A 27,898-nucleotide genomic window follows, 5' to 3' on the forward strand; every position below is an offset into this window, starting at 1 on the left:
TTTCACCCCCCAGGTGAAAGCAAGGCTTGTAAACTGGTATTTATTATAACTCGTGTAGCACCAGATATCCCGTAGCAAAATAAAAACATGTTTCTTTCACGCAGGAATATTAAAAACCCTGTGTGACGCTCCACAGCACGAGTTTGGAACTGAGGTCTCCCTCAGTGTTTTAAATGATACCAGCAGAATAAAACTAGTGAAGGAAACAAAGGTACACTTCATTGAAAGTATATTTAAACATTATTTCAAACATATTAAGGAGAAACCAGTTCAAATACAAATGTGGCTTTTTTGTTAAAGATTCTGAATTTAATATTTGAATCAGTTCATAAAAGTGACCAGTAGATGGCAGAATTTTTACTTTTATTTTTTTCAATGCAGTCCAGCAATCCAGTTTATTCTTGGACATTAATAACACCGCTATTAGATTTCTGTGGTGTCATTATGTTTCCTTTTCCAATATGGTCCTTGTTAGTGTGAGTGACATTTCCTTGTTCATTTGTATCAGTCTGAACCCCTTCTATACATTTCAGCTTCAGCCCTTGGGTTCCAATACAACGAAACACTAAAGTTAACAAACCAGGATTATTATTGTTACATGTTACTGTTTGTACCACTTGACCCTCATTCGATTAAAAATAAAATACATATTTTAGTAATCAATCTCTAGAAGTGTGCTTCTAAATGTGTTTCCAAAAGCTGCTCCACATGAAGCACCTCAAAGCTGCTCCACATGAAGCACCTCAAAGCTGCTCCACATGAAGCACCTCAAAGCTGCTCCACATGAAGCACCTCAAAGCTGCTCCACATGAAGCACCTCAAAGCTGCTCCACATGAAGCACCTCAAAGCTGCTCCACATGAAACACCTCAAAGCTGCTCCACATGAAGCACCTCAAAGCTGCTCCACATGAAGCACCTCAAAGCTGCTCCACATGAAGCACCTCAAAGCTGCTCCACATGAAGCACCTCAAAGCTGCTCCACATGAAGCACCTCAAAGCTGCTCCACATGAAACACCTCAAAGCTGCTCCACATGAAGCACCTCAAAGCTGCTCCACATGAAGCACCTCAATGCTGCTCCACATGAAGCACCTCAAAGCTGCTCCACATGAAGCACCTCAAAGCTGCTCCACATGAAGCACCTCAAAGCTGCTCCACATGAAACACCTCAAAGCTGCTCCACACGAAACACCTCAAAGCTGCTCCACACGAAGCACCTCAAAGCTGCTCCACACGAAGCACCTCAAAGCTGCTCCACATGAAGCACCTCAAAGCTGCTCCACATGAAGCACCTCAATGCTGCTCCACATGAAGCACCTCAAAGCTGCTCCACATGAAGCACCTCAAAGCTGCTCCACACGAAACACCTCAAAGCTGCTCCACATGAAACACCTCAAAGCTGCTCCACATGAAGCACCTCAAAGCTGCTCCACATGAAGCACCTCTGCAGTGGTGTCATTTTCTGTGACCTTAATGTTTTAAAGTAATGCTGGATTTTGTTTGTTGTTTTTCCCATTTCCGCATGCATGACATCCCTGTACAGTGCAAACCTGTTTGAGGATCCATTGCTCCTGATCCAATCTAAATCAATCTGCATGCTGTTTGGATTAATAGACTTCTCTTCTCCTAGACAGGCAGCACAAATAGTGGAGCCGAGCAGTAAAGCAATAAAGAAAAAACACTTCACAACAGTTCAGTGTAAAATCAATGCAAAGTTTATTAGTGGCTTCTGAACAGTGAAATGTGTAAAGGTGTTCTCTTTTAATAGCATGATCTACACTTCACACTGTCTTATAGAATGCAATTGATACACAATATATAAAGCTTTAAACATTCTACTGTAATGGCAGTGCTGATTTATATGTAGAGCTCAGACAAAAGTTTAGCATCACCTAGAATTTGTTGGTATAGTTAAAAACAAAACAAAAAAAACAACTATATGAACATAATTCAGAACTTTTATTTAACATTGTGAAATCAAAGAAACTACACAAGGATATCACAAGTGTCTACTGGATGCCATAATAGTAGTACAGTACTTCATCATAGATTTCAAAATGTCACTTTTTCATTCAGTATATGGAAAACTACAAAGCAGTGTGTAATTCAATGTGTTCATGTAACATTATTCAGCAGATTTCATTCGAATTTATGAAGCAAAATTAGTTCATTCCACAGAGTGAGGCAAAACCTTTAGCCAGAGTTGTAGTCTATTTCTAATAGACTTATCTGTGCTTTTTAATACGTAAAGTGAAAATGTCTAAATTGCAACACAATGAATGCAAAGAGATTCAGAGTCCTAATAAATTCATAGAAAAAAAATGTAAAAACAATAAAACAGTGTTATGCGTATAAGGTTTCTCATCTTGTTATCTGATCTAAAACAAAATCCCTGAGTCGTGGGTCTGGCTTGTTCTCAGCTGCGTCCCCAGTGTGTTCAAAGCCCAGCTCAGGACACTGGAACTGCAGCTGAACTCACACACTGAGAACAAGCAGGCAGCAGAGAAGACTGAGCCCACACTCCAGGGCTTACATCATGATACACTAGCAAAGGAATTCCATTTCTCATTTCATGAAGACTGAGCCCACACTCCAGGGCTTACATCATGAGACACTAGCAAAGGAATTCCATTTCTCATTTCATGAAGACTGAGCCCACACTCCAGGGCTTACATCATGATACACTAGCAAAGGAATTCCATTTCTCATTTCATGAAGACTGAGCCCACACTCCAGGGCTTACATCATGAGACACTAGCAAAGGAATTCCATTTCTCATTTCATGAAGACTGAGCCCACACTCCAGGGCTTACATCATGATACACTAGCAAAGGAATTCCATTTCTCATTTCATGAAGACTGAGCCCACACTCCAGGGCTTACATCATGATACACTAGCAAAGGAATTCCATTTCTCATTTCATGAAGACTGAGCCCACACTCCAGGGCTTACATCATGATACACTAGCAAAGGAATTCCATTTCTCATTTCATGAAGACTGAGCCCACACTCCAGAGCTTACATCATGATACACTAGCAAAGGAATTCCATTTCTCATTTCATGAAGACTGAGCCCACACTCCAGGGCTTACTTCATAATACACTAGCAAAGGAATTCCATTTCTCATTTCATGAAGACTGAGCCCACACTCCAGGGCTTACATCATGAGACACTAGCAAAGGAATTCCATTTCTCATTTCATGAAGACTGAGCCCACACTCCAGGGCTTACATCATGAGACACTAGCAAAGGAATTCCATTTCTCATTTCATGAAGACTGAGCCCACACTCCAGGGCTTACATCATGATACACTAGCAAAGGAATTCCATTTCTCATTTCATGAAGACTGAGCCCACACTCCAGGGCTTACATCATGAGACACTAGCAAAGGAATTCCATTTCTCATTTCATGAAGACTGAGCCCACACTCCAGGGCTTACATCATGAGACACTAGCAAAGGAATTCCATTTCTCATTTCATGAAGACTGAGCCCACACTCCAGGGCTTACATCATGAGACACTAGCAAAGGAATTCCATTTCTCATTTCATGAAGACTGAGCCCACACTCCAGGGCTTACATCATGATACACTAGCAAAGGAATTCCATTTCTCATTTCATGAAGACTGAGCCCACACTCCAGGGCTTACATCATGATACACTAGCAAAGGAATTCCATTTCTCATTTCATGAAGACTGAGCCCACACTCCAGGGCTTACATCATGAGACACTAGCAAAGGAATTCCATTTCTCATTTCATGAAGACTGAGCCCACACTCCAGGGCTTACATCATGATACACTAGCAAAGGAATTCCATTTCTCATTTCATGAAGACTGAGCCCACACTCCAGGGCTTACATCATGAGACACTAGCAAAGGAATTCCATGACACAGAGGTAATCCCATTTCTCATTTCACAAAGCCTCTAAGAACAATTCTATAATTGAGAGTTTAGAGTTTTATCTAGATTGATTAGTTCTCTTATAAAACCTATTTAATTGATGTTTTACACGATTGAGGATTTACTATGAACCCACATACACACTCTAGACACAAGGAATGTTTCATCAATAGTAGTATTGTATTCAGAGCACAAATATTAAACAGAAATCACAAAAGTCATTAAGTCAATCTCTTGGTTTTCTAAGCATAACAGTCATAAAGTCAAAGCTCTCAGCCTGCGTTAAAGCAGCTAGCAGGACCAGTGAAATATGACACTGCTTACACTCACACACACACACACAGCCTAAACTGAAATGGGTCAGACAATCTTACAATAGATCACACTAAAGCTTACTAATAGTAAATTGTTTAACGATATAGCAAGATTACTTTAAAATACATTCTTCATCCAACTATGAGATAGATTACTTATTGTTACTTAATCAAGTTTCACTAAAACGTTATTTCACACACAAGGTGTGCAAACTAAACAATTAACATTTCAATTGTACGTGATAGTGTTACAATTAATTAATTTAGTTTCATGAGAGGAAAACGCAACTGGAACTATACTGGCTTACAGCAAACTCAGTCTCTCTGCATTTGCTCGTTTACTAGCTTGCCTTCCCTTTTTGGGTCGTGTTCTCAGTCACAGTCCCGGAGTTGGCATAGCAGAGTGACAGCAATTGGTTTAGCAATCAAAGTGGAGCACAACATGTTTAGTTTTGCTTGAATATTTATAGCATTTCTCTATGCTAGGTTGCTATCTGCATTGGTCATTTGTTCATCTTGCACCTTAAAACTCAGTCCTTTGATGTTTAATGTCCTTTTCCGCTAGGACATCGATGCTTTATGTCTTCCTCGCGTCAAACCGCTTCTTGTTGCCGCTGTGAATTATCTGTACAGAATTCAACTGTCCTTTCAGCCTAATCCAGTCCAGATGCCACCCAGCCCTGCTCACCTAGTTCAGGGGTCACACAGTTCAGTGTGTCTGCAGGAAAGGAGCCCTTTTTCTTCAAGACACAGAGATTTCATTAATCTGTCCAGTTACATTTATAATACACTTTCATGTATTAATATTATATTCAGGGAATATTCACCACAAACAGCAGCATCTTCCCCTTTTTCAATGTCTCCCTTGGGTTTGTTCAGTTCCATTGCAGATCTGTATCTCAGGAATCATTGACAGTTTAAACAATGACAAACCTTTTACATACAGAGGTAATGGAAACATAATAATGTGCCCTTTATACACACAGATACTGGAAAACATACAGGAACTCAAACTCAACGTCAATGAAATCCTTTATAAATAACTAAGCCTGCCTTTGGATGTACTGCATTGTCACTCTAATGATATCATACTGATACAAAATACAAGCAAACAAGCCATATTTTGCCCAAAGGATTAAACAGCTAATGGTGATTCCACAAAAGCACCAGCTCTGTTACTGTCAAACAGTCTGAGGCAACTTCATTCTGCAGATTGTTTATATCAATTATTCATAAACTGTATAACTATGAATGTAGTAATAATGGTAATGTTGCAGCATGTATGTATTGCAGATTTGAGTAAATGCAACTTTTATGAATCTTTTACTTGCAAACCTTTCATGCTTTACAGTATATTTATACAGCTCTAATATTGTGGGTCTGTCATAATTGCACACACAGCAATTTACACAATAAAAATGATAGGAATTGTATTTCAATCCCACTGCATTGAAGCAGGGCTCCAGTATACAACAAGCTTGGAGGTTCTCAGTACTTAAAGGGTGCATAAGGACCTTTTTATTTGATTGTGTCGCATGTTCCCATGTGTTGCTACAACTGCTTACGGAAGGTGTGTGTATTGTTTAATTTGTTGTTTTATTTTTATATTTTGACCACTTTTTTAAACTTTTAAATTGCATTCACTGCCTCAAGGACCTCTCAGAACTACATTTCCCATCATCCTCCTGCTCACTGGTAAATTCATCTCAGTTACATATGTGAGCAGGAGGAGGATGATGGGAAATGTAGTTCTGAGAGGTCCATGTAGGTACATGGGAAGCCATCTTGAGGCAGGGAATGCAATTTAAAAGTTTAAAAAAGTGGTCAAAATGTATAAAAAAATGAAAACAATAAACACCTTACGTAAACACATGGGAACATGTAACACAATAAAATAAAAGGTCTGTATGTGCCCTTTAAACACTCAAAGCAGTCAAGTTCATTCAAACCCAAAACAGCACTTGCTCCAGTGCAAAGTTTGCACCACGTGAAATAAAAAAAAGAAAAAAAGGTTGTTTCAGCTTGTGCTTGCACTGGTGCAATAGCTTAGAGGCCATTCTAGTAATATGAAGGGCACACTGCTGCCACACCCATGAAGAGAGTTTTAGTTTTAGATTCTTTTAAATAATTTACTTCTTTTCTCACCGACACTGGTACAGTAATGGTATTTTAAAAATATGATGTGTTTTTGGCATCTTTGTTTAATGTGTTCACAGAAACAAGCTTGGCATAAATCCTCACAGCATGATAAGTGAGATTAATTTCCAATGCAGTTCATTCTGAAAGAATGGGTCTGTCTCCTTCAGTTTGACACGCTCCCCTTCTCAGTGTCTCTGGCTCTCACTCCTGGGGACCCACTTCATTTACTGCAGGGTGAGAGAGAGACAAGGAATCAGTCAGCTCTCCACACACTCAAACAAGCAGGGTGGAGAGGTGAGGGACTGAGAGGGAGGGAGGCTAGCTCTAGTGTGAATTTGCTGGTGTCTTTTTAGGTTTCCTGACTGCCTAAAGCTCTCCCCACATTCAACACAGTGATACGGCTTCTCTCCAGTGTGAATGCGTTGGTGTCTTTTTAGGCTTCCTGACTCACTGAAGCTCTCTCCACATTCAAGACAGTGATACGGCTTCTCTCCAGTGTGAATTCGCTGGTGTATTTTTAGTTTTCCTGACACACTGAAGCTCTTCCCACAGTCAGTACAGTGGTGTGGCTTTTCTCCAGTGTGAATTCTCTGGTGTTTTTTTAGTTTTCCTTTGTTAGTGAAGCTTTCCCCACATTCAGTACATTGATATGGCTTCTCTCTAGTGTGAAGTCGCTGGTGTGTTTTTAGGTTTCCTGACTGACTAAAGCTCTCCCCACATTCAACACAGTGATACGGCTTCTCTCCAGAGTGAATTCGCTGGTGTTTTTTTAGTTTTCCTTTGTCAGTGAAGCTTTTCCCACATTCAAAACAGCGATATGGCTTCTCTCCAGTGTGAAATCGATGGTGTCTTTTTAGGCCTCCTGACGCATTGAAGCACTTCCCACATTCAGTACATTGATACGGCTTCTCTCCAGTGTGAATTCGCTGGTGTTTGTTTAGTGTTCCTTTGTCAGTGAAGCTTTTCCCACATTCAAAACAGCGATACGGCTTCTCTCCAGTGTGAAATCGATGGTGTCTTTTTAGGCTTCCTGACTCCATGAAACTCTCTCCACATTCAGTACAGTGATACGGCTTCTCTCCAGTGTGAAGTCGCTGGTGTCTTTTTAGGCTTCCTGACGCATTGAAGCACTTCCCACATTCAGTACAGTGGTGTGGCTTCTCTCCAGTGTGAAGTCTCTGGTGTCTTTTTAGGACTGCTAACTGACGGAAGCTCTTTCCACATTCAGTACAGTGATACGGCTTCTCTCCAGTGTGAAGTCGCTGGTGTCTTTTTAGGACTGCTAACTGACGGAAGCTTTTTCCACATTCAGTACAGTGGTGCGGCTTCACTCCAGTGTGAATCTGCTGGTGTGTTTTTAGGCTTCCTGGTCGGCTGAAGCTCTGCCCACATTCATTACACTGATGTGATATCTTTGGCCAGGATATATTTTCTGTATCCTTAAACAAGTCAACAGATTCCCCTTCAATGTGGACAGGTTCCAATTCAGTCTCTTCTTTCATGTGGACAGGCTCCAGTTCAGTCTCTTCTTTCATGTGGACAGGCTCCCGTTCAGTCTCCTCTTTAATGTGGACAGACTCCAGTTCAGTCTCTTCTTTAATGTGGACAGGCCCCAGTTCAGTCTCTTCTTTCATGTGGACAGGCCCCAGTTCAGTCTCTTCTTCTTTAATGTGGACAGACTCCAGTTCAGTCTCTTCTTTCATGTGGACAGGCTCCAGTTCAGTCTCCTCTTCTTTAATGTGGACAGGCTCCAGTTCAGTCTCTTCTTCTTTAATGTGGACAGGCTCCAGTTCAGTCTCTTCTTTCATGTGGACAAGCTCCACTTCAGTCTCTTCATCTTTAATGTGGACAGGCTCCAGTTCGGTCTCTTCTTTAATGTGGACAGGCTCCAGTTCAGTCTCTTCTTTAATGTGGACAGGCTCCAGTTCAGTCTCTTCTTTAATGTGGACAGACTCCAGTTCAGTCTCTTCTTTCATGTGGACAGGCTCCAGTTCAGTCTCTTCTTCTTTAATGTGGACAGACTCCAGTTCAGTCTCTTCTTTAATGTGGACAGGCTCCAGTTCAGTCTCCTCTTCTTTAATGTGGACAGGCTCCGGTTCAGTCTCTTCTTTAATGTGGACAGACTCCAGTTCAGTCTCTTCTTTAATGTGGACAGGCTCCAGTTCAGTCTCCTCTTCTTTAATGTGGACAGGCTCCGGTTCAGTCTCTTCTTTAATGTGGACAGACTCCAGTTCAGTCTCTTCTTTAATGTGGACAGGCTCCAGTTCAGTCTCCTCTTCTTTAATGTGGACAGGCTCCGGTTCAGTCTCTTCTTTAATGTGGACAGGCTCCAGTTCAGTCTCTTCTTTAATGTGGACAGGCTCCGGTTCAGTCTCTTCTTTAATGTGGACAGGTTCCAGTTCAGTCATCTCCTGTTTAATGCAGATAGGTACCAACTCCATCTTTGTTCCTTGGCTTTCACCTGGATAAGGCAGTCCTGAAAACAGAAAATGAAATGAAGTATTACGATCTGTTCTCTATCAGTGTGTTTACACTTACAGCTCGGGCCTGGACTGGCTTATGCTCTAATCAGATTCAAAGAGTCCTATCATTTGAGCCCCTGTTTACACTTGAGCACACACCTAGGCTGGCTTTGGCCTCATGCGTGCGTACATAGCCCCTGAACTGCAGTGCGTGCCGGATGACATCATATCGACCCCTTGTGTGAAGACATTTCCCCTCCCAGAACACAGAGGCGGAAGTGTTTAAATCAACAGCAAGCCTGTCATTTGAGTCACTTGTGTGTTTCTACTTCAAGGTGGTCGTTCCGTGCCAATTAAGATTTCATTCTGTCATCAGAAATGGAGCGGAGCATTGAAAACGAGCAAATCAGACGTTTCAAGAAACAGGTGTTATTGTCTTCATTTACACATCTGTCTGACAACTCGTCTCACATGGAAATGTAAACAGTAACTCCCATGTATTTTCTTGCCCATGACAAGTATTCCAAGGACACAGAGAAAGCAGGCAGGTGGCAGAGCGTTCAGCTTCAGAGCCCCACAGGTGTGGAATGATCTGCCTCGATTTGGAAGGGAGGCACCATCTCCTGCTGCTTTCAACCCTTCCGCTCCGGTGAACATTCTACCTGTTTGAGGTCGGACTGACAGAACGTGACTATCAGCTTGTGTATCAGAATCATTTTACACCAAATTGTTTGATGGCTGCGTAATGTGAAGAAATCAACATCAGATAGATCTGTCAACACAGTGATTCTTGTTGGTAAATCTCCCTCCCGACCTGTCAGTGCGCTAAGTAGCGAGAACAGAGTAGTACCTTGGACGGGCTGGCCCGACAGTTCTTTCCCAGGGTTCAAGGGAAGATGGCCAGCTAGAAAGGGGGCAGAACTCCGGTTAATTAACTCATCGACATGGAAGGGAAATAATGTGGGAGATTGGAGGGGCGGCTGCACTCGTTTACCAAGGGGTCACGTGTGACGGCATAAAAGGCGATGGAGAGACGCAATCTTTTCCTTCGCTTTGGTTACGAGAAAATAACCAGGATGGACCCGTGCTGTATCGTGATAACTTATCGCGAGTGTTTGTTTTGGTTTGTCTATAATTGTTGCTTGTTGCATTAATAGACGGCCAACACATTCCGGAGCTGTCGCCAAGGGCCAGCACAAAACCCGGAACAGCACTGCACTATTGTCAGCAATAAACCGGATCACCCACCACGAGCACTGCAGCACGCACCCAGGACTGGTGACCGTGTTTGTACATTGTGGGAGGGATACTTGTTTATTATTTGGTACTGCAAACCCGTTATTATTTACCCCATGCACTGCACATTGCTGCGTAATGCCGGGGATCATTATTTGGTCACTTCCAACTGGATTACAAATCTCTGTGTGATAATTCCACACCGCATCAGTGCTGCACCTGTACACTGCAAACCACACTGCCACAGTCAGTAAGCATTCCTGGCACTGAAGCAATTTAGTCTGCTCTCCAGTAACACTGCACTTTAAAATCATGGTATATACCAGTCATCTAAACTGAAACCTAAGATACTGAAATGCTGCACCTCATAATAAAAGGTATTTCTAATGGCCTGGGGCTTTAGTGAAATGCATTTTGATTGGACAGTCATCTGTGATGTTTATCCTATGAATATTTCACAACAGTTAATATTTTGTTTTCTGGTAAGCTTGTACTTGTGATCGCCGAATGGTTTCCAATCTTCACATAATAAAATGATTTACATGCAAATAAACATTTTCCCATCCAACTAACAGTATGATTTTTCAAGCAGGTAGGTCATTTATTTACAAGTTCCCTAACAATCAAATTATTATATAATGATGTAACTGTTGTCTGCTGCTTTTGTACATGTCAAACTACTGAAACTTACAGAAATATCATTAAAATAGCACTTTCACCCTTTGCAGGAAATTCAATCACTGAGCAAATTTTCAGAAACTCGCTCATATCACTAACACGCTTATATGAGACATTATTATTGAAATGTTTCTTTGTAATGGCTTATCCCACAAGGTTGAGATTAAATGTTGGGGCCATTTACAAAAAGATGCATGTTAAATACAGAACAGTAAAACATTGCAATCCAAATGCCTATTATAATCCTGCTGAGTGCTTGAAACATTGATGAAAGTCATTCTACACATCATATATTATTATTATTATTATTATTATTATTATTATTATTATTATTATTATTATTATTATTATTATTATTATTTTAAGCTCTCTTCATAAATCAGTGACCATCAGGACTGATGCCAAACGAAAGCCAGAGAGTGTTTCATTTTACAACACAACGGAGTATGGTGTGGATGTACTTGATCAAAGGGCACGGCAGTATTCTATCAAAGGTGGTTCTCGCAGGTGACCTGTGGCTGTTTTTTTTTATAATGTTTTGGACCTGGCTTTTGTTTTGTACAAGAAGTGCACCGGGAACACAATCTCCCGGAGGAACTTCATTCTGCAGCTAGCCCTGGAGCTGCGGCAGAAACATTTTGATCAGAGAAGTGCAATCCGGCTTGCAAATGCCCCTCAACCTTCAGCCAGCGCTGCAGCCACTGGCACACGGAGGAAAAGACAAGGCCAGGCTGCTAAATGCAACAGAAACAAAACACTGGAAGCCTGCGCCCGTTGTGAACAGGCAGTGTGTGGTACATGCACTGGTAACGTTGAAAAGTGTCTGTGTGGATTGTACTAATTAGACAGCTGTATGGTGTTCATAAATAAAAATATGAAGTTGTATCCGATTGTTTTTCATTTTCATATCGAAGCTGTTTTAATGACCCGCTGTGCGGTTGTAACTAGTCAGAAATTTCGGCGGTTCTACTGTTAATTTGAAAATGCACAAAAAAACTCAACTTATGTAGGAGTTTTAAAGCTAAAACTCTGACTTGTTTCACTTCACTTTGTTAATTCATTGCCACATCTGTTTATAGATATTTTCTGCATTCAAAACTGAAATGATTGCAGATGTGTTATTTTAAATAGGAGACTGTGAACAAGATGGCTTGCAGTGCATGACTTCAGACCAGAAACACAAAACCAAAACAAACAGGTACTGGCGGGGCAACACTGAAACGCTACGGCGTTCAGTTCATTTATTAAACAATAGGAAATAAAAGACTTAAACAAAACAAAGGGGCACGTTGGCCAAACAAACGAGTATCGTGCTGGTTTAGAGCCAGAACGTATAGCAATTGTTTACTTTGAATTCTCTCTTACCTCCTGACTCCTCACTCGTTCTACACCACTCCAAACAAGGAAAGCTGGAGGCGTTTATATTCTGGACGAGGGGTTAACTAGCTGTTAATTATCTTATTACCCCTCAGCCACAGTCTGCATGAGTTTAGTAAGGATGCGTGACTGTCAGCTTGTTAAATAATCAGTAGCTGATCAGCCATGCATCCTCACGAGGTTTTAAAATCAAATAATGGCGGCGGCTTTTCGTCCGCACTGCGAACAATAATAATACAAATAATAATATAAACAAAGGGCCGGAACACTCGTCTCTTTTCTTTCAATCTACAACAAAAATAATATAAACAAAGGGCCGGAACACTCGTCTCTTTTCTTTCAATCTACAACAAAAATAATATAAACAAAGGGCCGGAACACTCGTCTCTTTTCTTTCTTCCCTCTACAACAAAAATTACTTTATTTGCAGCAGACATTTTATGACAAAAAATTCAGTGTATAAAGTAATGTGCTGACAGTCATGAAGTGCTGCAGTAATTCAGAGTATAAAGTAATGTAGTGACAGTCATGAAGTGCTGCAGTAATTCAGAGTATAAAGTAATGTGCTGACAGTCATGAAGTGCTGCAGTAATTCAGAGTATAAAGTAATGTGCTGACAGTCATGAAGTGCTGCAGTAATTCAGAGTATAAAGTAATGTGCTGACAGTCATGAAGTGCTGCAGTAATTCAGAGTATAAAGTAATGTGCTGACAGTCATGAAGTGCTGCAGTAATTCAGAGTATTAATGTAGTGACAGTCATGAAGTGCTGCAGTAATTCAGAGTATAAAGTAATGTAGTGACAGTCATGAAGTGCTGCAGTAATTCAGAGTATAAAGTAATGTAGTGACAGTCATGAAGTGCTGCAGTAATTCAGAGTATAAAGTAATGTGCTGACAGTCATGAAGTGCTGCAGTAATTCAGAGTATTAATGTAGTGACAGTCATGAAGTGCTGCAGTAATTCAGAGTATAAAGTAATGTAGTGACAGTCATGAAGTGCTGCAGTAATTCAGAGTATAAAGTAATGTGCTGACAGTCATGAAGTGCTGCAGTAATTCAGAGTATAAAGTAATGTGCTGACAGTCATGAAGTGCTGCAGTAATTCAGAGTATAAAGTAATGTGCTGACAGTCATGAAGTGCTGCAGTAATTCAGAGTATAAAGTAATGTAGTGACAGTCATGAAGTGCTGCAGTAATTCAGAGTATAAAGTAATGTGCTGACAGTCATGAAGTGCTGCAGTAATTCAGAGTATAAAGTAATGTGCTGACAGTCATGAAGTGCTTCAGTAATTCAGAGTATAAAGTAATGTGCTGACAGTCATTATTATTATTATTTATTTCTTAGCAGACGCCCTTATCCAGGGCGACTTACAATTGTTACAAGATATCACATTATACATTATTTCACATTATACAGAAATCACATTATTTATACATACAATTACCCATTTATACAGTTGCGTTTTTACTGGAGCAATCTAGGTAAAGTACCTTGCTCAAGGGTACAGCAGCAGTGTCCCCCACTGGGGATTGAACCCACAACCCTCTGGTCAAGAGTCCAGAGCCCTAACCACTACTCCACACTGCGGCCCTACCCAGTCATGAAGTGCTGCAGTAATTCAGAGTATAAAGTAATGTGCTGACAGTCATGAAGTGCTGCAGTAATTCAGAGTATAAAGTAATGTAGTGACAGTCATGAAGTGCTGCAGTAATTCAGAGTATAAAGTAATGTGCTGACAGTCATGAAGTGCTGCAGTAATTCAGAGTATAAAGTAATGTGCTGACAGTCATGAAGTGCTGCAGTAATTCAGAGTATAAAGTAATGTGCTGACAGTCATGAAGTGCTGCAGTAATTCAGAGTATAAAGTAATGTGCTGACAGTGATGAAGTGCTGCAGTAATTCAGAGTATAAAGTAATGTGCTGACAGTGATGAAGTGCTGCAGTAATTCAGAGTATAAAGTAATGTAGTGACAGTCATGAAGTGCTGCAGTAATTCAGAGTATAAAGTAATGTAGTGACAGTCATGAAGTGCTGCAGTAATTCAGAGTATAAAGTAATGTAGTGACAGTCATGAAGTGCTGCAGTAATTCAGAGTATAAAGTAATGTGCTGACAGTCATGAAGTGCTGCAGTAATTCAGAGTATAAAGTAATGTGCTGACAGTCATGAAGTGCTGCAGTAATTCAGAGTATAAAGTAATGTAGTGACAGTCATGAAGTGCCGCAGTAATTCAGAGTATAAAGTAATGAAGTGCTTCAGTAATTCAGAGTATAAAGTAATGTACTGACAGTCATGAAGTGCTGCAGTAATTCAGAGTATAAAGTAATGTGCTGACAGTCATGAAGTGCTGCAGTAATTCAGAGTATAAAGTAATGTGCTGACAGTCATGAAGTGCTGCAGTAATTCAGAGTATAAAGTAATGTGCTGACAGTCATGAAGTGCTGCAGTAATTCAGAGTATAAAGTAATGTGCTGACAGTCATGAAGTGCTGCAGTAATTCAGAGTATAAAGTAATGTAGTGACAGTCATGAAGTGCTGCAGTAATTCAGAGTATAAAGTAATGTGCTGACAGTCATGAAGTGCTGCAGTAATTCAGAGTATAAAGTAATGTAGTGACAGTGATGAAGTGCTGCAGTAATTCAGAGTATAAAGTAATGTAGTGACAGTCATGAAGTGCTGCAGTAATTCAGTGTATAAAGTAATGTAGTGACAGTGATGAAGTGCTGCAGTAATTCAGAGTATAAAGTAATGTAGTGACAGTCATGAAGTGCCGCAGTAATTCAGAGTATAAAGTAATGTAGTGACAGTCATGAAGTGCTGCAGTAATTCAGAGTATAAAGTAATGTGCTGACAGTCATGAAGTGCTGCAGTAATTCAGAGTATAAAGTAATGTAGTGACAGTCATGAAGTGCTGCAGTAATTCAGAGTATAAAGTAATGTAGTGACAGTCATGAAGTGCTGCAGTAATTCAGAGTATAAAGTAATGTGCTGACAGTCATGAAGTGCTGCAGTAATTCAGAGTATAAAGTAATGTAGTGACAGTCATGAAGTGCTGCAGTAATTCAGAGTATAAAGTAATGTGCTGACAGTCATGAAGTGCTGCAGTAATTCAGAGTATAAAGTAATGTGCTGACAGTCATGAAGTGCTGCAGTAATTCAGAGTATAAAGTAATGTAGTGACAGTCATGAAGTGCTGCAGTAATTCAGAGTATAAAGTAATGTGCTGACAGTCATGAAGTGCTGCAGTAATTCAGAGTATAAAGTAATGTGCTGACAGTCATGAAGTGCTGCAGTAATTCAGAGTATAAAGTAATGTGCTGACAGTCATGAAGTGCTGCAGTAATTCAGAGTATAAAGTAATGTGCTGACAGTCATGAAGTGCTGCAGTAATTCAGAGTATAAAGTAATGTCGTGACAGTCATGAAGTGCTTCAGTAATTCGGGGTGCACTGATAAAGATTTTCTTGTCCGATGTCGATAGTCGATGGTTCTCTGCCCATATCGGCCGATACCGATAATAATAGACAGTGCATGTAAGCTATTGTAAACTACTAGAACAAGACCCAGGGCCAAATTGAAACTGTTTTACAATTATGAATGTTAAAATGAACAGGTATTGTTTACGTGTTGCATTTACTTCAGAAAATGAATACAAAGAATAACGTAGTATTATACTGTGTGCTGGACAGCAATTTATACATTTGTTTTACAACAGTCACACAAAAATAACACTTTGCATTTGTACAAGTGAAAACAATTCTGTAGAAAAAAAACATCTACAATGTGACATGAACTTGTATAGCCACTTGCTGTCTAGCACTGCGTATCATAACCTCTACCTGTACTGTACAGTAGAAAAGAAACTCAGTCTAGACAATGTGAACTACAACAGCGGCCGTTACATTCTTATTGTAAGCATACACTGCTTCAAAATGAAGCACAGCTTAAACTGTTCACTTCATCAAAAACATGTCATGAAAATAACCACTTACAAAATTCAGTCAAACTTGAATTAGTTACTAAACAAGACAGCACAATGATCAATTACAGCTTCAAAAAGCCACAGAATACACCCGCAACCAATGAGATTGAGCAAGACACACAATTACAAATAATTATAATTATTATTATTATTATTTTAAACAATCAGTGTTATTTAGGATTCAACCTATTTTTTTTTTTTAAAGCATCAGAATAATATTCTACTCGCAGTCCATCGCTGGATTTAATGCAGCATCAAGTCTGTTCTGCACACAACTCGCTATCCTATTGTTGTCTTCAGATATTAAAAATCCAAACACGGCTCTTTAGAGACTTATTTACTGCAGGGTGATCACACGTTACACAGCACTGGGAAAATGAGTGTCTCAATGTTCTTGCATCATTAGTAAGCATGCCTGAGCAAACATTAAATTCTGTGCTGGATGAAATTCAATCATGTATATGGGTGTACATTATCGGCTAAAATACTGCAGATAGACGAGTGTGTGTGTTTTTATTTCCTCTTATCGGTGCCATGCAGACAGGCTCCCGATTATCAGAGCACCCCTATTATTAAATAAAACATGTAAACTGGCACAGAAATAAGAAATAAAAGCTTCTTGAAGTGCGTCCTGAATGGTTATAATAACGAGATGTAAAGTGAAATGCAAGTGCTTTGAATGAAGTGACTGAACTAACACGATGAGACTGCAGTTTAAAGGTACCTGTATTTTGTTGATCTTACAGTAAATCAATGAAATGTGCGTGTTTCAGCACATTGCCACCAACTGTCATTTTAACATTTTACTATGGAGGGGCGTTAACATGAACACAAAAATGTAAGACCAGCAGATGACAGAAAACACTTTAATCCCCATTAAGATGAGCGACGTGATTGTTTGGTCTTGAGATCTGTTTATATGGTCTCATGACAATGTGCTCTGGTGCCCTTCAGTGATTTCAATTAATATTTAGCTTGTGCATGATAAGACATGGGATTACTCTGCAATCTCATCAAGTTTACTACTAGTCACATCCAGAACTGTCACGTCCATGACGCTAATCTGGGCACTTACTATTAGAAAGGGTCAACATGTTTATTCCAGAACATACATTTTAAAAAATTAGCTTTGCAGAGAAAGTTTGAACAAAATATATAATGTAGTATCCATCTTTTATGTAAACTTTACCAAGAAAATGTGATGGCTGTGACATTTGGTTTAATTTAAACACCATTATTTTGAATCACTAAAATATTTTCCTTCATCCCAAGAAAATGTAATATTAGTAACTGGGCAGCAGTGTGGAGTAGTGGTCAGGGCTCTGGACTCTTGACCGGAGGGTCATGGGTTCAATCCCAGGTGGGGGACACTGCTGCTGTGTCCTTGAGCAAGATACTTTACCTAGATTGCTAACCCAGTAAAAACCAACTGTATAAATGGGTAACTGTATGTAAAAAAAATAATGTGATATCTTGTAACAATTGTAAGTCGCCCTGGATAAGGGCATCTGCTAAGAATTAAATAACAATAATAATAACAACTTGGTATTACATACCCAGAGTCAAAATGTGACTTATTTACAAATGTGTGACTAAAACATTCATCTACCATTGATAGCTACAGTGTATGGAAGGCAGACTTCTGAAAATGTTGCTTTTTTAACAGTAATTTTAAATGCCTGTAAAGGCACAAAGAGAGCAATAATAATACAGCCTGCATTGACACACACCCTTCAGTACAAATACAGGGAGAGATGCTTTTGATAAATACAACTTTTTTTTTTTCATGGCCGTGGCACTTTCATGGAATTGTCCTTATAATGCTTTTACTTATTAAAAACAAGGCGAATTGTTTAGAATGTTACTGCAATTACTGATTTGAGGCACCTCTGTGTGCAGAGCAATAACTTGCATAGTATTGATTTGAGGCACCTCTGTGTGTAGAGCAATAACTTGCATAGTATTGATTTGAGGACACCTCTGTGTGTACAGCAATAACTTGCATAGTATTGATTTGAGGCACCTCTGTGTGTAAAGCAATAACTTGCATAGTATTGATTTGAGGCACCTCTGTGTGCAGCAATAACTTGCATAGTATTGATTTGAGGCACCTCTGTGTGCAGAGCAATAACTTGCATAGTATTGATTTAAGACACCTCTGTGTGCAGAGCAATAACTTGCATAGTATTGATCTGAGGCACCTCTGTGTGCAGAGCAATAACTTGCATAGTATTGATCTGAGGCACCTCTGTGTGCAGAGCAATAACTTGCATAGTATTGACTTGAGGCACCTCTGTGTGCAGAGCAATAACTTGCATAGTATTGATTTGAGGACACCTCTGTGTGCAGAGCAATAACTTGCATAGTATTGACTTGAGGCACCTCTGTGTGTACAGCAATAACTTGCATAGTATTGACTTGAGGCACCTCTGTGTGCAGAGCAATAACTTGCATAGTATTGATTTGAGGCACCTCTGTGTGTACAGCAATAACTTGCATAGTATTGATTTGAGGACACCTCTGTGTGCAGAGCAATAACTTGCATAGTATTGATTTGAGGCACCTCTGTGTGTACAGCAATAACTTGCATAGTATTGATTTGAGGCACCTCTGTGTGTACAGCAATAACTTGCACAGTACTGTTCACTTAAGAAACAGTCGGAAATGAGTCATGGAAAAGAGATCTACTGAAAAAATTAATTTAAAAGCAAGTGAACAGCCCTTTTTAATCTGTGATAATAACAGAGATTAATTGTACTGTAACGCGCATTCTTGTGCTAAACTCTTAGCCTTTCAGACACATTTCTTTCTGTAATATTAAGCAACAATGTCACAATAATAAACAAAGCATTGCACACAATTACAATCCTGCCCAGTAACACACTGACTGCTCTGACACACTCAGTTACAATGAGACAATATAAACCCAGTATGAAGCTGATTGAAGTTGAATGAATAGAGAGAGAGACGCTTACTTCAGGTATTGTCAGTGGGGTGTGCAGCACGGCTCTAGTGCTCTAGTCACTCGCTCTGACCGTCTCCTCAGTGAATGTGTCCTTTCTGCTCTTCAGGTGAGAGCCGTTACCAGCCACTCCAAATCTGAAAATGTGTTGAAATGTTTAGTTTAGTTCAAGGAGAGCAGAGATTTTTTCTTTCACAATTCATATATTATTTGCTTCGGTTCACTTTCACAGATGTATACAGCACTATGAGATTACAGGAATACAGATTAGGTTACTGTGGAAGAGGCCGTTTATTTGGAGGGGGGAGTGGAGGGGGGGGAAGGGGGAAGGGAGAAGGGAGAAGGGGGGGGGGGGCACGATTACAGCACGAGAACTGCAGTGGAAAGAGCGGGAACAAAACTGTCCATCACACAGATGCACGACGGGAATGACAGGACCCGGATCAATACAAGATTAAGCGGGATAGAAAGCCAGTTTCCCATGCCTGTTCAGGTAAGTGTAAAACAATGGGATGTGCTCAGGATTCACGCTTTGGAAACCGCTCCTGTTACAATCTTAACGGTACACTTGAACCCACACTGCAGTCAGTGAAATAATAATTTGATACTGAAATATATATTTGATCTCTTTTTTAAATCATCGATTGCTAGGCTCTAACTTGCACGCTGTCTCAAGAACAGAAAAAAGCAAAAAAAAAAAAAAAAAATTCACGACAAAAATTGCGAGACCGCCAGACATTATTTACCCGCTAGATGTTTTCATAACGAGTTAAATTTGACACAGCCACGCCGCTTCACAAATACAACGCGCTCCTACCACACTACAACCCGGACCTTTCAAAATAATACAATATAACAGCGCTCTGTAGTTTATAAACACATTGTAGAGCTCCATGCAGACTCTCTCACCTCCTCTCTGCTCTCCCTCAGTGTCTGAACGGATAAAACAACGCGCTCCTACCACACTACAACCCGGACCTTTCAAAATAATACAATATAACAGCGCTCTGTAGTTTATAAACACATTGTAGAGCTCCATGCAGACTCTCTCACCTCCTCTCTGCTCTCCCTCAGTGTCTGAACGGATAAAACAACGCGCTCCTACCACACTACAACCCGGACCTTTCAAAATAATACAATATAACAGCGCTCTGTAGTTTATAAACACATTGTAGAGCTCCATGCAGACTCTCTCACCTCCTCTCTGCTCTCCCTCAGTGTCTGAACGGATAAAACAACGCGCTCCTACCACACTACAACCCGGACCTTTCAAAATAATACAATATAACAGCGCTCTGTAGTTTATAAACACATTGTAGAGCTCCATGCAGACTCTCTCACCTCCTCTCTGCTCTCCCTCAGTGTCTGAACGGATAAAACAACGCGCTCCTACCACACTACAACCCGGACCTTTCAAAATAATACAATATAACAGCGCTCTGTAGTTTATAAACACATTGTAGAGCTCCATGCAGACTCTCTCACCTCCTCTCTGCTCTCCCTCAGTGTCTGAACGGATAAAACAACGCGCTCCTACCACACTACAACCCGGACCTTTCAAAATAATACAATATAACAGCGCTCTGTAGTTTATAAACACATTGTAGAGCTCCATGCAGACTCTCTCACCTCCTCTCTGCTCTCCCTCAGTGTCTGAACGGATAAAACAACGCGCTCCTACCACACTACAACCCGGACCTTTCAAAATAATACAATATAACAGCGCTCTGTAGTTTATAAACACATTGTAGAGCTCCATGCAGACTCTCTCACCTCCTCTCTGCTCTCCCTCAGTGTCTGAACGGATAAAACAACGCGCTCCTACCACACTACAACCCGGACCTTTCAAAATAATACAATATAACAGCGCTCTGTAGTTTATAAACACATTGTAGAGCTCCATGCAGACTCTCTCACCTCCTCTCTGCTCTCCCTCAGTGTCTGAACGGATAAAACAACGCGCTCCTACCACACTACAACCCGGACCTTTCAAAATAATACAATATAACAGCGCTCTGTAGTTTATAAACACATTGTAGAGCTCCATGCAGACTCTCTCACCTCCTCTCTGCTCTCCCTCAGTGTCTGAACGGATAAAACAACGCGCTCCTACCACACTACAACCCGGACCTTTCAAAATAATACAATATAACAGCGCTCTGTAGTTTATAAACACATTGTAGAGCTCCATGCAGACTCTCTCACCTCCTCTCTGCTCTCCCTCAGTGTCTGAACGGATAAAACAACGCGCTCCTACCACACTACAACCCGGACCTTTCAAAATAATACAATATAACAGCGCTCTGTAGTTTATAAACACATTGTAGAGCTCCATGCAGACTCTCTCACCTCCTCTCTGCTCTCCCTCAGTGTCTGAACGGATAAAACAACGCGCTCCTACCACACTACAACCCGGACCTTTCAAAATAATACAATATAACAGCGCTCTGTAGTTTATAAACACATTGTAGAGCTCCATGCAGACTCTCTCACCTCCTCTCTGCTCTCCCTCAGTGTCTGAACGGATAAAACAACGCGCTCCTACCACACTACAACCCGGACCTTTCAAAATAATACAATATAACAGCGCTCTGTAGTTTATAAACACATTGTAGAGCTCCATGCAGACTCTCTCACCTCCTCTCTGCTCTCCCTCAGTGTCTGAACGGATAAAACAACGCGCTCCTACCACACTACAACCCGGACCTTTCAAAATAATACAATATAACAGCGCTCTGTAGTTTATAAACACATTGTAGAGCTCCATGCAGACTCTCTCACCTCCTCTCTGCTCTCCCTCAGTGTCTGAACGGATAAAACAACGCGCTCCTACCACACTACAACCCGGACCTTTCAAAATAATACAATATAACAGCGCTCTGTAGTTTATAAACACATTGTAGAGCTCCATGCAGACTCTCTCACCTCCTCTCTGCTCTCCCTCAGTGTCTGAACGGATAAAACAACGCGCTCCTACCACACTACAACCCGGACCTTTCAAAATAATACAATATAACAGCGCTCTGTAGTTTATAAACACATTGTAGAGCTCCATGCAGACTCTCTCACCTCCTCTCTGCTCTCCCTCAGTGTCTGAACGGATAAAACAACGCGCTCCTACCACACTACAACCCGGACCTTTCAAAATAATACAATATAACAGCGCTCTGTAGTTTATAAACACATTGTAGAGCTCCATGCAGACTCTCTCACCTCCTCTCTGCTCTCCCTCAGTGTCTGAACGGATAAAACAACGCGCTCCTACCACACTACAACCCGGACCTTTCAAAATAATACAATATAACAGCGCTCTGTAGTTTATAAACACATTGTAGAGCTCCATGCAGACTCTCTCACCTCCTCTCTGCTCTCCCTCAGTGTCTGAACGGATAAAATAACGCGCTCCTACCACACTACAACCCGGACCTTTCAAAATAATACAATATAACAGCGCTCTGTAGTTTATAAACACATTGTAGAGCTCCATGCAGACTCTCTCACCTCCTCTCTGCTCTCCCTCAGTGTCTGAACGGATAAAACAACGCGCTCCTACCACACTACAACCCGGACCTTTCAAAATAATACAATATAACAGCGCTCTGTAGTTTATAAACACATTGTAGAGCTCCATGCAGACTCTCTCACCTCCTCTCTGCTCTCCCTCAGTGTCTGAACGGATAAAACAACGCGCTCCTACCACACTACAACCCGGACCTTTCAAAATAATACAATATAACAGCGCTCTGTAGTTTATAAACACATTGTAGAGCTCCATGCAGACTCTCTCACCTCCTCTCTGCTCTCCCTCAGTGTCTGAACGGATAAAACAACGCGCTCCTACCACACTACAACCCGGACCTTTCAAAATAATACAATATAACAGCGCTCTGTAGTTTATAAACACATTGTAGAGCTCCATGCAGACTCTCTCACCTCCTCTCTGCTCTCCCTCAGTGTCTGAACGGATAAAACAACGCGCTCCTACCACACTACAACCCGGACCTTTCAAAATAATACAATATAACAGCGCTCTGTAGTTTATAAACACATTGTAGAGCTCCATGCAGACTCTCTCACCTCCTCTCTGCTCTCCCTCAGTGTCTGAACGGATAAAACAACGCGCTCCTACCACACTACAACCCGGACCTTTCAAAATAATACAATATAACAGCGCTCTGTAGTTTATAAACACATTGTAGAGCTCCATGCAGACTCTCTCACCTCCTCTCTGCTCTCCCTCAGTGTCTGAACGGATAAAACAACGCGCTCCTACCACACTACAACCCGGACCTTTCAAAATAATACAATATAACAGCGCTCTGTAGTTTATAAACACATTGTAGAGCTCCATGCAGACTCTCTCACCTCCTCTCTGCTCTCCCTCAGTGTCTGAACGGATAAAACAACGCGCTGCTACCACACTACAACCCGGACCTTTCAAAATAATACAATATAACAGCGCTCTGTAGTTTATAAACACATTGTAGAGCTCCATGCAGACTCTCTCACCTCCTCTCTGCTCTCCCTCAGTGTCTGAACGGATAAAACAACGCGCTCCTACCACACTACAGCCCGGACCTTTCAAAATAATACAATATAACAGCGCTCTGTAGTTTATAAACACATTGTAGAGCTCCATGCAGACTCTCTCACCTCCTCTCTGCTCTCCCTCAGTGTCTGAACGGATAAAACAACGCGCTCCTACCACACTACAACCCGGACCTTTCAAAATAATACAATATAACAGCGCTCTGTAGTTTATAAACACATTGTAGAGCTCCATGCAGACTCTCTCACCTCCTCTCTGCTCTCCCTCAGTGTCTGAACGGATAAAACAACGCGCTGCTACCACACTACAACCCGGACCTTTCAAAATAATACAATATAACAGCGCTCTGTAGTTTATAAACACATTGTAGAGCTCCATGCAGACTCTCTCACCTCCTCTCTGCTCTCCCTCAGTGTCTGAACGGATAAAACAACGCGCTCCTACCACACTACAACCCGGACCTTTCAAAATAATACAATATAACAGCGCTCTGTAGTTTATAAACACATTGTAGAGCTCCATGCAGACTCTCTCACCTCCTCTCTGCTCTCCCTCAGTGTCTGAACGGATAAAACAACGCGCTCCTACCACACTACAACCCGGACCTTTCAAAATAATACAATATAACAGCGCTCTGTAGTTTATAAACACATTGTAGAGCTCCATGCAGACTCTCTCACCTCCTCTCTGCTCTCCCTCAGTGTCTGAACGGATAAAACAACGCGCTCCTACCACACTACAACCCGGACCTTTCAAAATAATACAATATAACAGCGCTCTGTAGTTTATAAACACATTGTAGAGCTCCATGCAGACTCTCTCACCTCCTCTCTGCTCTCCCTCAGTGTCTGAACGGATAAAACAACGCGCTCCTACCACACTACAACCCGGACCTTTCAAAATAATACAATATAACAGCGCTCTGTAGTTTATAAACACATTGTAGAGCTCCATGCAGACTCTCTCACCTCCTCTCTGCTCTCCCTCAGTGTCTGAACGGATAAAACAACGCGCTCCTACCACACTACAACCCGGACCTTTCAAAATAATACAATATAACAGCGCTCTGTAGTTTATAAACACATTGTAGAGCTCCATGCAGACTCTCTCACCTCCTCTCTGCTCTCCCTCAGTGTCTGAACGGATAAAACAACGCGCTCCTACCACACTACAACCCGGACCTTTCAAAATAATACAATATAACAGCGCTCTGTAGTTTATAAACACATTGTAGAGCTCCATGCAGACTCTCTCACCTCCTCTCTGCTCTCCCTCAGTGTCTGAACGGATAAAACAACGCGCTCCTAGCACACTACAACCCGGACCTTTCAAAATAATACAATATAACAGCGCTCTGTAGTTTATAAACACATTGTAGAGCTCCATGCAGACTCTCTCACCTCCTCTCTGCTCTCCCTCAGTGTCTGAACGGATAAAACAACGCGCTCCTACCACACTACAACCCGGACCTTTCAAAATAATACAATATAACAGCGCTCTGTAGTTTATAAACACATTGTAGAGCTCCATGCAGACTCTCTCACCTCCTCTCTGCTCTCCCTCAGTGTCTGAACGGATAAAACAACGCGCTCCTACCACACTACAACCCGGACCTTTCAAAATAATACAATATAACAGCGCTCTGTAGTTTATAAACACATTGTAGAGCTCCATGCAGACTCTCTCACCTCCTCTCTGCTCTCCCTCAGTGTCTGAACGGGTAAAACAACGCGCTCCTACCACACTACAACCCGGACCTTTCAAAATAATACAATATAACAGCGCTCTGTAGTTTATAAACACATTGTAGAGCTCCATGCAGACTCTCTCACCTCCTCTCTGCTCTCCCTCAGTGTCTGAACGGATAAAACAACGCGCTCCTACCACACTACAACCCGGACCTTTCAAAATAATACAATATAACAGCGCTCTGTAGTTTATAAACACATTGTAGAGCTCCATGCAGACTCTCTCACCTCCTCTCTGCTCTCCCTCAGTGTCTGAACGGATAAAACAACGCGCTCCTACCACACTACAACCCGGACCTTTCAAAATAATACAATATAACAGCGCTCTGTAGTTTATAAACACATTGTAGAGCTCCATGCAGACTCTCTCACCTCCTCTCTGCTCTCCCTCAGTGTCTGAACGGATAAAACAACGCGCTCCTACCACACTGCAACCCGGACCTTTCAAAATAATACAATATAACAGCGCTCTGTAGTTTATAAACACATTGTAGAGCTCCATGCAGACTCTCTCACCTCCTCTCTGCTCTCCCTCAGTGTCTGAACGGATAAAACAACGCGCTCCTACCACACTACAACCCGGACCTTTCAAAATAATACAATATAACAGCGCTCTGTAGTTTATAAACACATTGTAGAGCTCCATGCAGACTCTCTCACCTCCTCTCTGCTCTCCCTCAGTGTCTGAACGGATAAAACAACGCGCTCCTACCACACTACAACCCGGACCTTTCAAAATAATACAATATAACAGCGCTCTGTAGTTTATAAACACATTGTAGAGCTCCATGCAGACTCTCTCACCTCCTCTCTGCTCTCCCTCAGTGTCTGAACGGATAAAACAACGCGCTCCTACCACACTACAACCCGGACCTTTCAAAATAATACAATATAACAGCGCTCTGTAGTTTATAAACACATTGTAGAGCTCCATGCAGACTCTCTCACCTCCTCTCTGCTCTCCCTCAGTGTCTGAACGGGTAAAACAACGCGCTCCTACCACACTACAACCCGGACCTTTCAAAATAATACAATATAACAGCGCTCTGTAGTTTATAAACACATTGTAGAGCTCCATGCAGACTCTCTCACCTCCTCTCTGCTCTCCCTCAGTGTCTGAACGGATAAAACAACGCGCTCCTACCACACTACAACCCGGACCTTTCAAAATAATACAATATAACAGCGCTCTGTAGTTTATAAACACATTGTAGAGCTCCATGCAGACTCTCTCACCTCCTCTCTGCTCTCCCTCAGTGTCTGAACGGATAAAACAACGCGCTCCTACCACACTACAACCCGGACCTTTCAAAATAATACAATATAACAGCGCTCTGTAGTTTATAAACACATTGTAGAGCTCCATGCAGACTCTCTCACCTCCTCTCTGCTCTCCCTCAGTGTCTGAACGGATAAAACAACGCGCTCCTACCACACTACAACCCGGACCTTTCAAAATAATACAATATAACAGCGCTCTGTAGTTTATAAACACATTGTAGAGCTCCATGCAGACTCTCTCACCTCCTCTCTGCTCTCCCTCAGTGTCTGAACGGATAAAACAACGCGCTCCTACCACACTACAACCCGGACCTTTCAAAATAATACAATATAACAGCGCTCTGTAGTTTATAAACACATTGTAGAGCTCCATGCAGACTCTCTCACCTCCTCTCTGCTCTCCCTCAGTGTCTGAACGGATAAAACAACGCGCTCCTACCACACTACAACCCGGACCTTTCAAAATAATACAATATAACAGCGCTCTGTAGTTTATAAACACATTGTAGAGCTCCATGCAGACTCTCTCACCTCCTCTCTGCTCTCCCTCAGTGTCTGAACGGATAAAACAACGCGCTCCTACCACACTACAACCCGGACCTTTCAAAATAATACAATATAACAGCGCTCTGTAGTTTATAAACACATTGTAGAGCTCCATGCAGACTCTCTCACCTCCTCTCTGCTCTCCCTCAGTGTCTGAACGGATAAAACAACGCGCTCCTACCACACTACAACCCGGACCTTTCAAAATAATACAATATAACAGCGCTCTGTAGTTTATAAACACATTGTAGAGCTCCATGCAGACTCTCTCACCTCCTCTCTGCTCTCCCTCAGTGTCTGAACGGATAAAACAACGCGCTCCTACCACACTACAACCCGGACCTTTCAAAATAATACAATATAACAGCGCTCTGTAGTTTATAAACACATTGTAGAGCTCCATGCAGACTCTCTCACCTCCTCTCTGCTCTCCCTCAGTGTCTGAACGGATAAAACAACGCGCTGCTACCACACTACAACCCGGACCTTTCAAAATAATACAATATAACAGCGCTCTGTAGTTTATAAACACATTGTAGAGCTCCATGCAGACTCTCTCACCTCCTCTCTGCTCTCCCTCAGTGTCTGAACGGGTCTGTCTCCCACAGGACCAGGAATATACCAATCACAAAATACAAACCGATCAGCGCGGTTTAACAATTCATCTAATATGAACCGCAAAGGAAATTGTGATACCGGGGATCTTTTAATTAAAAATGA

The 27,898-nt window shown here is 41.5% G+C and overlaps 2 protein-coding genes across 5 annotated transcripts in view; both read right to left on the reverse strand.

The window, feature by feature from the left end:
* The window catches only part of LOC117965878 (zinc finger protein 501-like), a 628,111-nt gene that overhangs the window by 13,055 nt on the left and 587,158 nt on the right, over positions 1–27,898 (reverse strand). The window lies entirely within an intron of this gene.
* The window catches only part of LOC131722015 (zinc finger protein ZFP2-like), a 220,050-nt gene continuing 193,646 nt past the window's right edge, over positions 1,495–27,898 (reverse strand). The window contains exons 1-3 of one of the 3 annotated variants that reach the window (XM_059015553.1): positions 27,740–27,891; positions 19,068–19,191; positions 1,495–8,835 (exon numbers count right to left, since the gene is read on the reverse strand). In XM_059015553.1, coding sequence (XP_058871536.1) covers positions 6,617–8,800 — 2,184 coding nt within the window. In that variant the 5' untranslated portion in view covers positions 8,801–8,835; positions 19,068–19,191; positions 27,740–27,891 and the 3' untranslated portion in view covers positions 1,495–6,616. Of the gene's footprint in view, positions 8,836–19,067; positions 19,192–25,291; positions 25,355–27,739; positions 27,892–27,898 lie in introns of those variants that run through there. The other 2 variants (XM_059015554.1, XM_059015552.1) reach the window with 2 other exon arrangements.

This window comes from Acipenser ruthenus, chromosome 50, assembly GCF_902713425.1.
Source record: "Acipenser ruthenus chromosome 50, fAciRut3.2 maternal haplotype, whole genome shotgun sequence".
Taxonomy (NCBI): domain Eukaryota; kingdom Metazoa; phylum Chordata; class Actinopteri; order Acipenseriformes; family Acipenseridae; genus Acipenser; species Acipenser ruthenus.